Raw genomic sequence first — 10950 nt, forward strand, 5'->3', positions numbered from 1 at the left:
GCACCTGGTGATCATTATCTTTTGCTCATGTCAGAGAAGTGACCTAACTGTTTGCTTCTGTTCAGAGGTTTTTCCTATTAGTTATTGCCTCTTTCACCTTTATACTCTTAAAAGTCTTGTTTCTGTTCATTGTAGTAGTGCCTCTAAAAATGTGCAAATTAACTGCATGAGAACAAGTTGTAGAGGCTTCACAGCTACCTGATTTGTACCTACAGTGTATAGCCAGATATCTAAGGTTTTCACTTATATTATAATTAGCCTAGTTTCTGGATGAATTATCAGCTAAGGTTTTTTTTTTAGACATAGATATGCCCATTTCTCTTAAATCATTGTTAATTCCTACCAACATTGCTATTGAATCCTTTGTCTGACCACTCACAGCTGCCCTGGATTTTCTCAGGGCCTGTGCAAGCTTGTTTTGTCAGCTGAATACATCAGAATTATCTAATTGATCATCTTGAGAGAGCCTGGCAGTCTTGGATGGCCGAAACATCCCCTTTTCAAATCTTCAAGAACCTGCAACCTTCTTCTAAAGCCAATCTTTTGCTGAGTAGCTACCTTTGCCACTCTTATTTTCCTCAGGATCCCCTATAACCAATTTTTTACTCTTTTTATTCTCCACACCAACATACAACTAAGGAAGACTTGGTGTGACTTCCTTTAGCATCCATTTACACTGTCCTATAAATCACACAAAATGTTCTGCACAGGCTCAAATCTAGCCATTAAATGAGAATCCATCTGTTCGTTGCTCCCGATGGGAATATAGTTTCTTTCTCTGCATCACTGCTTGACAAAACTTCTAATCCCATCTGAAACTGCTAGTGTGTTGTGTTTAGGGCCTGTTATATCAAGTATTCATCTCTCTGTTCTCTCCTTCCCCTCTCAGGAATTGTTATTTTTAGACTGCTTTTCTATCTCCGATGGAGTCAAAAGTTACATCTTAACCTGTACAAGCTTTGGTGCCATATGTTGCTCTGGTCTTCTGCTCTAGTATCTGGAAATCTGTCATCCAGCTCTGTTATTCTGGCCTGTAACCCCCTTGCCATTATTTCCCCTATGGAAAAATTCATTTGAACACTTTTTTTGTATCTGTTTTCTCTCTCAGTTTTGTTTCACTATTCTTGGATGTCATGGCCAGCAGCAGATGAGTATTTGCCTTAGCCTTTGGTTGTATCAGGAGGGGAATTGACAGAACTAGCCAACTCAGAGCACCTGTTTCTGCTGGTATAATGTGCCTTGCTCATTGCAGCCCTACAGGACTGTTAGCATCAAGGTGATTTTGCTGCCAGAGAGCTCAGGCACACCATTGTTTTAAGAGTGCATCACTGCAACTCTCGAACTGCAGACTCTCTCCAACCTGTGGGTATCTAAATCTGTGCTATAAGGTTTCCTTTGTAGCCAATGAGGAAAATGAAATAGGCACCTCTAAGGTATAATTTATTTCATCATAAAGTAAATAATTAAAATATGTCACTCTAAAATTGACGATTTCTCTTCTCTTGACTGAAAAGGCAGTGTAGGGTGAGTATCTCACATGTACACAGCTACACATAGATGTCTCGATTTGGCCAGGAGACGAGGCTTACTTGGCCACTACAGTTGCAGCAAACCTGAGGTGATTCAATGCATCTCACTCCTCTTTTACTGCGGGCTAAGGTCAGTCAGAGTCCCTTGTTTGCTGGGAGCTCAGGGTACATACACTCAGATGCACGCACAAACTCTTAGCTGACACATGGCAACTTATTCCACTTCACAGCATGAGGGGACAGTTGAACCCACGAAGCATCTGAGCCATCATGCACTGACTGTGTATTGGGCAGCTGCTCCTTGGACACGGACTATAAAGAGCACAGAGGACATCACCGGGGCAGAGGAGGGGCAGGTTAAATTGAGAGCAAGGAATTGCCTCACTCTTTTTGCCATTCTCAGACTATAAAGTCCAATTCATCTCTAGAGAGACACATTTGCTACATTTGGGGTCTTTTTTCTTTCTTTCTTTCTTTCTTTCTTTAGCATGGACTATTCACACCTTCAGAAATGCCCTAGAGACACCCAAGTCCAAAGTCTCTCCTTTACTGCCAAAAAAGCTTTCCAAGAATTGTGGAGCAAGGCACTGCCCCAAATGCGTGATGTTCTAGATTGGCCCCATCATTACACCAAGTGGTGCAAATCTGCCTGCATTTAAGGCTGCCGGGTCCCGCGCCCCCTCCAGCTGCATACAGCACCCCTGGTCTCCCTCAGCCAGAACTGGAGCACTGTGTCCTGCACAGCCCCACCACACACCACCACATCTCCAGCCCCATGCTCTCTGCCTTCCAGGTTTTGCAAGAAATTGCTGAGCATTTCACAGAGCAGATGCAGCAGCATGAGTCACTGCCTCACTAAGGAATGAGTTACTGCGTATCAGTTGCTCCATGGAAACAGCTCATGTATATGCTCGAATCTTGTGCAATGCACCTTGAGGCCACTTACGTGCCTCTGAAATAGAGATAATTTGTTTACTTCACATATGGCCAAGAGAAAAGCAGTCTGTGTCACACAACTGCCAGGGTACTTCTGATGAAGCATCTAGCATGTGAGAGCTTGGCTGAGCTTTGGAAGGGCCAGGCCACCGGACTGTGCAGAAAAGGGAGCTCAGAGCAGGAGCCTTGATTTGCTTCTCCCTAAGGCTGACTCTTTTTAGCCCTCAAAACAAGGTTACTGCATGCAAGCTGCCTGTTAGGAATGCTGCCTGAAATACGCAAACTCCCAAAATGTGCCTGGGAATTGTTTGGGACAGGGGCCTGCACCATGGCGGGCACTGGTGTAAGACGGGGTAGATGATTGTGTTCTGGTAGCTAGGAACATTGCTACTGACTATTGAATTTACTCTTATAGCTGTAGCTGAATGTTTCCAGCAACATTCCCTAGAGGCAGTCTATGTTTACAGCTTTAATAGCTAGAAAACTGGAGTTTTCTGACCATTCCTAGATATTATGGCACATTTTTCAAGCCATTCAAATGAAGAAGCACTAGCAACAAAGTTAGCACTTATTCCATAAAAGAAATTTCTCTTCCAGCAACTCAAAAAGTGCTTCCAAAAGTGTTTTAATAGTCTGCAAACAAATCAATTATTTATAATTGTCTTGTCTTTAGATGTAAATTAAAGTAATGATCTTTTTTACAGAATTGAAAGGAAACAGACAGGTTTAACTGAAGTAAATGAAACCTACATGAGCACCTGTTTTCTTTTTAAACTTTATAGGAAATCAATGTATTGACAGTAGCATTGGTCAACCAAGACAGAGAAAAAAATTCTGAGAAACGAAGCCCTGGACTAAAATCAGAGAAAGAGGCACTATTAATAGGTAAGATAACCAAAAAGAAGTTTTTGGACAAGCCACCTGTTATCAAGTTTTTGTTTTGCCTATGTGTTTGTGTGCATCTTTGTTTTAATAAAAGTAAAAAAAGGAGATTCTTATTTTTCATCTGGACTCAGAATGGTTTTCAGTAAGAGAAATCCTGAAACACAAGTGAACTTTTCTTAGCTAAAAATTCTGCAGACTTTAATGAAAGGATTTGGAGTATGAAGAAAATTTCAGTATCTTCATTTAGACTTGTATGCAGACTGCATGTGCACTGAGATTTAACAGGCTAGAACTGTGTAACTTGTCATCTGATCATCAGATAAAATGGTGAAGGAGAAAGGGATGGCAACAATATCGGCAAACTATCAAGTAAAAATATTTGTAGTGGATTAAGCAAGCCAGATTTATGCTTTTGACATTAGGTGAGGGAATTAGTGATATGAATATTTATAAGGAATACCACAAAGACTGTCACATCCTTTACCTAAAATCAAAACCTTTAAAATAAACTCTTCAAGAGTGCCTTAAAATTAAAGCTTATAGGCAGTAGGCTAGCTAATTGCTACCTAGCATTTAGTCACATAAGAATGCAAATTGTACCCCTGCTGCCCTTGGAGGGAACACAACCCATTTAAATCAGTGTGTGTCTTGCACTTGGTTTCAGTGGGGCAGGTTTTCATGGAGCCTAAAGGTGCAGGGTCCAAAGTGCTCCCTAAGGCATGATTGCCCTTTACCAGAACACTCACCTAAAAGAGCAGGTTTCATTTCATTGGTTTGGGTCTTTCACAAAATCAGCTCTATCCCACTAGATAAGAGCAACAAAACCACCTAAATATGTTTAAATATAATCCATGTGTGCCTGCTAAACATCAGGAAAGTTGATGGGATATGGATTCATAGAGTTCAGACCAAAAAGGTCATTTAAAAGTGAAGAATGTATGTAAATGTTTAAAGGTCTCAGTGCAAAACAGGAAACTTCCTATGACTGGTGAGATGTGGTACAATGGGATATACAGAAATGTATTGATGTTGGTTGTTACTTAAATTTTTGAACTTTTAATTGTAATGGACAGTATTTGATTTGTTCACAGATTACTTATATTAGAAGGGTAGGTAAAATGGGATTTGGAGAACAGGATACAGAATTTTTCTTCTCTAGGTCACCCATTATTTGACTCTAACAAATGGTGGCAGTGCCCTAAAGCAGGTACCATCTACTAGCTGCCCGGTGGTACACCCAGATAAACAGTGTAATCTCAGTCCAGGTGTTACTGGTCGTAAAATCCACACAACTGGCTCAGTTTTACAGTTCAAAGGCAAAAGATTGTTCAAGGTGGAAACTTAACTTTATCTCTTCCTCTGAGGCATGTTCATGCATGGCAGGGGAAGAGCATGCCTTGCCTCCATCCATTCACTAAGTTTATCCATATTTTACAAGTGTTAATATTATCTTATAGGAAAAAAGAGTATGAAAGAAAAACAAAATTGCTAAAAAGTTATCATGGAACTCCACTCAATAACTACAAAATATTTTAAAGCAACTTTTTCTTTACATTATATGAAAGAACTAGCTTTGAACATCCTGAACCGAAAAGTTTTAGGCACATGCACTGCAAATGCAATGCCACTGGCAAAATGTGATTTGAATACAAATTGGACTTCCAGTCAACCCACCAAAGTGTGATGGTCTTGACTTGTGCCTCAAGAGCACTTGTGTGTGTGCCTGTGGTCACACAGAGCATGAGGAAGGCAATGGCTGCTAGGACTTGCCACAATATAAAATTAAACACGTGATTTCTGCCTTTGTAGGGTCATAAGTTTGTAAATGCTATTGGAAAAATGAGAGTGGAAAGAAGGTGTTCTTTGCAAAGCTGATCTAAAATGAGTTTAATTTTACTTATCATTTTCAACCATTGCCCGTATTTGGGAAAAACTAAAATCCAAGATTATCCTAATTCATTCAGCATCAAGAAAGCCATATAGCCTGCAGTGCACAAGATACAGTGACCCATTTTTGTCATTTGCAAGCATTTTTAATCCTGGTGTTTACGCTTTAAATATAAAGAACTTCCCCTAGGGTGGTTCAGTTAAGAAATCCATCCAGAGCTGAAAATATTTGCTCTGATTCTTACAGTTCAACTCTCCCCAAACAGAGAGTACCACACATGCCATTTTCTGTTCTCACTGTTTTTTTAAAGAAGGATAAATCGGATAATGCTTTTAATAGTAATTCTGATACCCCCAATCCTGTTTCCTCTGGTCATCACTATCATGCTGTCACTTGATTTTCACTGCAAAAAAAATCTCTAGACTTTGATCCTGACTCCTTCTGGACCACTTTTATTCCCATACCTTTTAAAATGAGCCTGTAAATAACAATGAAGACAGACATAACTGTCTCTCTTCTAAGGAAAAATAAATAGGTAAGTATGTCAGAAAGGATTTGTGTTTTCTTCAGCAGCAGTTGGGGTAATATGGATTAAACACTTTTCATAACCAGCATCAGTGTAATTACTAGAAAAATTTGAGGGAGTGAGGTTTTTGACACAATTATATGAAACGTTTTCACAACAGAGCATCCAGTGAAGGGGAAAAAAGCAATAACTTTACCATCACAATATCCACAATTTTATATTGGTAAATCAAGCATAAAATTGGTAGTTGAAATGCTTCCAGCAAGTCTTTGTTTAAAAATTCCTTTATTCATCAGTATATTATCTTGGTCACTTACTTGCTAACTGCTGTCATTCCTGAAGATGAGCTATTGTGTTTACTGTGTTATTATGATTGTATTAAAAATGTGGCATTTTCTTATGTTTATTGGGCTGTGTAGGAAAAATAAGAATCGTAATTCATACTGAAAAACCTGCAAGAACAAACAGTTCAGAATTATTTTGCTTATTTTAATGATATATTGTCTGAGGTAATTTCAATACTATGCATTTGTTTTTAATACAGGAATCATATCCACATTTCTTCACGTCCACCCCTTTGGAGCCAACATAGAATATCTTTGGTCTTATATGCAGCAGTTGGACTCTAGGGTAAAAAAATTTAATCAAAATCTGGTTTCTCTATAGAAATATTGTATTATTCTTTACTGCAGGTTAAACTCTTCGTGAGTTTCCATTAGAAAGATAATGGGATATGGGGCTTGGGGGTTTGCAGTCTTTATTCATTCGCAAATTACAATGCCCGTGCTTGTGTTGAAGTCCTTTGCTTCGCACTGCTTAGCTATTCATTGTGGCAAAGAAGAACAGAGTTTTAAATGGCAAAGATTAGCAGCTGATTTTATGACACATGACCCTGAAATACAGCTGATAAGAAAGAAAGGAGAAGAAGAGGGAGGAGAAGCTATGGCCACCAAACTGTGGAGAGTTTTAGGAGAGTATTCCTTATTATTCTAAAAGTTGTTGGTCATGAGACCAACACTGAGATGTGAATACTCACGAACACATGAATGAACCATGAAAAATGCCCTTCCTCTCCACAGGGAAGCGGGGAGAGCTTGATAAAGAAATTGTCTGACCTATTGCTAAAATCAGAGAAACTATGGTCAACACAAAAGTGAGGCCAACACACTGCAGTGCTCCAAGTTTTTCCTAATGCACCAGTTCATACAGTCTATCATCAATAGGTACTGTTAAGACATGATTCTTTGACTTATTTTCAATATCTACTGTAGGATGAGATGAATCAAGCCCCAAAAATCCTCATTTCTCTCCACTGAATATAAAGCAAGTGAGAAGCACCTCCATGAAATAGACACTTTTGATCAGGTGAATGCTACGCTAAATGCTAAACAATAGTTCTGCAAAGATGACTAGAGTAGAAATGTTACTCTGCTTAAATGTTTCTTTGAATCTCCATATGATGGCCTACTTAGTACAGTTTGGGTCAAATCCTACAGCCCTTTTGTGCAGGCAGATCTCCTAGACTGCATTGGAGCTACCTATCAGATTCTGCTAAGCCACAGCTCTGATCTACCATGCACATCTGCCAATACTTCCCCTGGACGTGGGGATGATGGTGCTTGGCCAGATCTTCTTGCGATATGGAGTCAGGATGTAGCTATGTATGCACCTGTACTCAGAAAGCAAGTGGTACTCCTTGTACACTGCTGGTTAGACCCAACTCCATTGATCCTGGTAATGTTTTGCTCCTGAATACTGCCTCCAGCCTTTTCACCCATAGCCAAGATAACCTCCAGCTGCTTTGATGGGATGCTTCATGCCTCTGAAGGAGCATTCCTCTGTTTCCATAAGGAAATATATAAATAAAATCAGAAGAGATCCTGAGATGGAAGGCCACTGGAAATAACAGAAGTGGATGGAGGAGTAAGGAAGGAGGGTGAACCTCTTCGCGCTTGCCTCTGGCTGTGACAGCTCAGATTTGCTAGTGCTTTATGGTCCACTGTTGGTAACAAGGAGAGGGCAGTAAGGAGGGGTGAGGAGCTGGTGAATTTCAATTTAAAAAAAAATTTGATTTTATCAAGCAGTGATACTTCCAGAGCTCTTAACATCTGTACCTGCAGCACTTCTTCTGCTTCGCTATTCTGTGTCTCAGGCACACATGCAACTTCCTTCATCTTGTCCCCAGTTCCTGCAGCACCCAATCTGCCAAATCTCCTTGGTCATCCTTCAAGTCCTTCCTTAACCCACAGCTTTTTGGCTAAGTTTCAACTGCTTGTCCCACTCACTGGCTACCCCTGTTCTGCTTTTCTTAACTGACAATAGCAAACATTTAAAATACTGTGTCCTTGGGCTCCAGCCCTGCTTCTCATTGTTTCTGTCCACTGAGCTCTGCTTTCTCCCCCTTCAGTGCTACAGTCCCTCCTTGTGTGTGTTTGTGGGCTCTGACCATGATTTTCTACTAACGTGAGCAGCCTGTTGGCTTCAGTGATGCTGCCAGGATCGGACCCTTACCTTGTAAATGCAGTCTTCATGGATGGGGCCTTGTCTCACACTCTCCAAGGTGTCAATTGACCTTGCCATGTAGCTAATACCACTCTACCTACCTGCCGCATAGTAAACCTGTGCAGCAGAATTGACCTCACTGGTTTACTTTGGAAGCAACTGCTTTTAGCAACAAATTACTGTCTAATAGTGTAATCCTGAGATGTAATCTCAGAGATTAATTTCAGTTACTTTCCATGGTTAGCCTGTCATTCCTCACCTAAACAGGAATAGTAAGGTCAGCATACCCATGTGGGCTGAGGGCTCAGGGTAGAGCTCAGATGCATTACCCAGAAGTAACCAGTTATCAGTTACTGCCATGAGAGTATGTAAAAGATGGACCTGATTACTTTGGAGCTCTAGATTGACTGCCTCCAACACTGATTTTCAGTGCCACCTTTAACAAATCATTTAATCTTTCTGCCTCACTAACCTCTATAGGAAAATAAAAGGTGACAGATATTTTCTCGCCTCCCTTGGGTGGAATAAGGTGTAATTAGCCTACTTTGTGTTTATATACTGCTTTGAAAATGAGATTCTCCACCATGAAAGTGTCCTACTAATATGAATAAGCAGAAATGTTATCATTGCCATGAAGCCAATCAAGCCACAGAGATATCTGTGGCAGCAGCAGCAGAGATTTCTTTACTGTTCCTCACCATGACCATTAATTTAGTATAAGTAGCTGCAGGATCAGAATGGTTCATTTCCCACAGCCATTCATTTCTTGACTTCTTTGCTGATTATACCAGAAAGGTTGTCTTTGTGAAAGTGTTTTCTGCAGTGAGAGCATCTTTCTCAATAGGAATGTGACCAGGTATTAAGGTTTTGAGACCATAAAAAAATACTCTGAGCCATGCTGAGTCAGGAACTTCACGACTCAGTTATCTGGGGCTACTGAGCTGGGCCAAACTGGGAAAGAATGACTCCACTTAGTCACTAAGTAATGAAATTGAGTTGATGAAAAATAAAGTCCCTATTTTATTTTTTTTTCAAGAGAAAAACTGATAGAGCTAGGAGTAGAAGGATTTAAGAACTCATAGGAGGAGAAGGAAGAAGAAGGTCCCATTTGTTTCCTCCTCCACATAAGCATATCTGCAGCCATAGTTCTTAGGTGGATTTCACACAAACATTACGTGACAGCAACCCTAAAATAGCAACATCTCCCTGCTGTTGTCATTCTTTTATAGTGGGAGTCTGCTTACAAAAACAAAATCATTCCTTCAAGGAATTTACACTTGCTTTGGAGTTTGGAAATTCAGACGTCAGACTAAGGTTAAAAATATTAATAATGATCAGCTTTGTTTTCATCTGCCTTGGAATTTTTTTTTTTTTCTTATTTCTATTCTTTGTATTTCCTCTTTCCAATCTACAGGGCAGTTTTCTCACTTTATTTTTACCTTTTGCTCTTTCCTAGATCTCTGCAAATGAGATAGAAATGCTTTTGATGAGACTGCCACGCATGTTTAAACAAGAATTCACTGGTGTAGGAGCAACACTGGAAAAGAGGTGGAAGTTTTGTGCCTTTGAAGGGATTAAAACTATCTGACTGTGACTAGTAATGAAGCTATGCAGAATAAGAATTCCTATAGCATGGCAGGGTTACAAAGTATTAAAGTAAGAAATTTGGGTTTTGGCACATAGTAGTATGTTTTCAAAGTTATCCGAGCCTAATTTTAGTTACATTTGTGACGTTCTCTTGTGAGTGGAAATGTAGTTGTGCACCAGTTCCTAAAATAAAATAAATTTTTTTAAAAAAAGTTTCAAAATGTGACAGATCTGTTTCCTATGAAAACTGAAGAAAGATGCCACAGTCATAATGATTTCAAAATACTACATGTCTTACATCTAAGAAAAGCTCATTGAGCAAACAGTTAAGGAGAAAGATTGCCCAGTTATGGTCGCTAAATTACAGCGATGTATATGTAATATGTAGTAGAGCTCATTAAGTTACGTTACTGAAAGTTCTTTCCATTTAGTAAGAAAATTAAGTAATTTTACAGTGAGGAAAAGCATACCAAAAGAAAACTTGAAGATGTGTTTGAAGTTATTGTATTTTGTAAATTAAGTTATATGCTGTACCAGGGATTTTTGCCTTATTGAAAGAGGCCTGAAAATGTGATTGGAGTCCTCAAGAATGCTTTATCAAGAATATTATTTTTCTAATGTAACTATTCTCCATTACAAGTTCTTTTAACATGGATTGCATATCAATTTTCATAAGCATGTAAATAAGGAGGAAACCAGTGTTACTGTATTGTATTTGGTATGTAACATTCAGGTTTATGCATCAAAATAAATATTCAGTTACATTACTGTTACAAATTTTATAGCAGATATATTAATTTTTATCAATAAATATGACTTCTACCATATTGTTTGTAAAAGTTTTTCTTCTGATGTTTTTGAATTCTTATCAATCCAGCAAGAGTTTCCTGGCATTTGTCTTTCTGCTACCTAAGCTATTAATTGCAAATGTCTTGGTTAAATTTATTGGGAATCAAAAAAGACTCTGCAATATTATCTAGAATGAAAAGAATTACAGTTATTGCTGGAGGAAGCACCAGCATGGAGCTTTGTTGAACTGAACATATTTCATTTGGTTTTTCAGACAAGGAGCCAGGTTGAAAACAAAGCACCTTTAC

General features: G+C 39.1%; 1 protein-coding gene across 9 annotated transcripts in view; it reads left to right on the plus strand.

Moving 5' to 3' along the window:
* ENOX1 (ecto-NOX disulfide-thiol exchanger 1) overlaps positions 1 to 10674 on the plus strand; it is a 367098-nt gene extending 356424 nt beyond the window's left edge. For 7 of the 9 annotated variants that reach the window (XM_067292384.1, XM_067292401.1, XM_067292403.1 and 4 more), the window contains 3 exons: positions 3248 to 3350; positions 6309 to 6394; positions 9723 to 10674. In XM_067292384.1, the coding sequence (XP_067148485.1) occupies positions 3248 to 3350; positions 6309 to 6394; positions 9723 to 9854 (321 nt within the window). In that variant the 3' untranslated portion in view covers positions 9855 to 10674. Of the gene's footprint in view, positions 1 to 3247; positions 3351 to 6308; positions 6395 to 7035; positions 7130 to 9495; positions 9596 to 9722 lie in introns of those variants that run through there. The other 2 variants (XM_067292410.1, XM_067292413.1) reach the window with 2 other exon arrangements.
* The last annotated feature ends 276 nt before the right edge of the window (positions 10675 to 10950 follow it).

The sequence above is a fragment of the Apteryx mantelli genome, chromosome 1 (assembly GCF_036417845.1).
Source record: "Apteryx mantelli isolate bAptMan1 chromosome 1, bAptMan1.hap1, whole genome shotgun sequence".
NCBI classification, from domain to species: Eukaryota; Metazoa; Chordata; class Aves; order Apterygiformes; family Apterygidae; genus Apteryx; species Apteryx mantelli.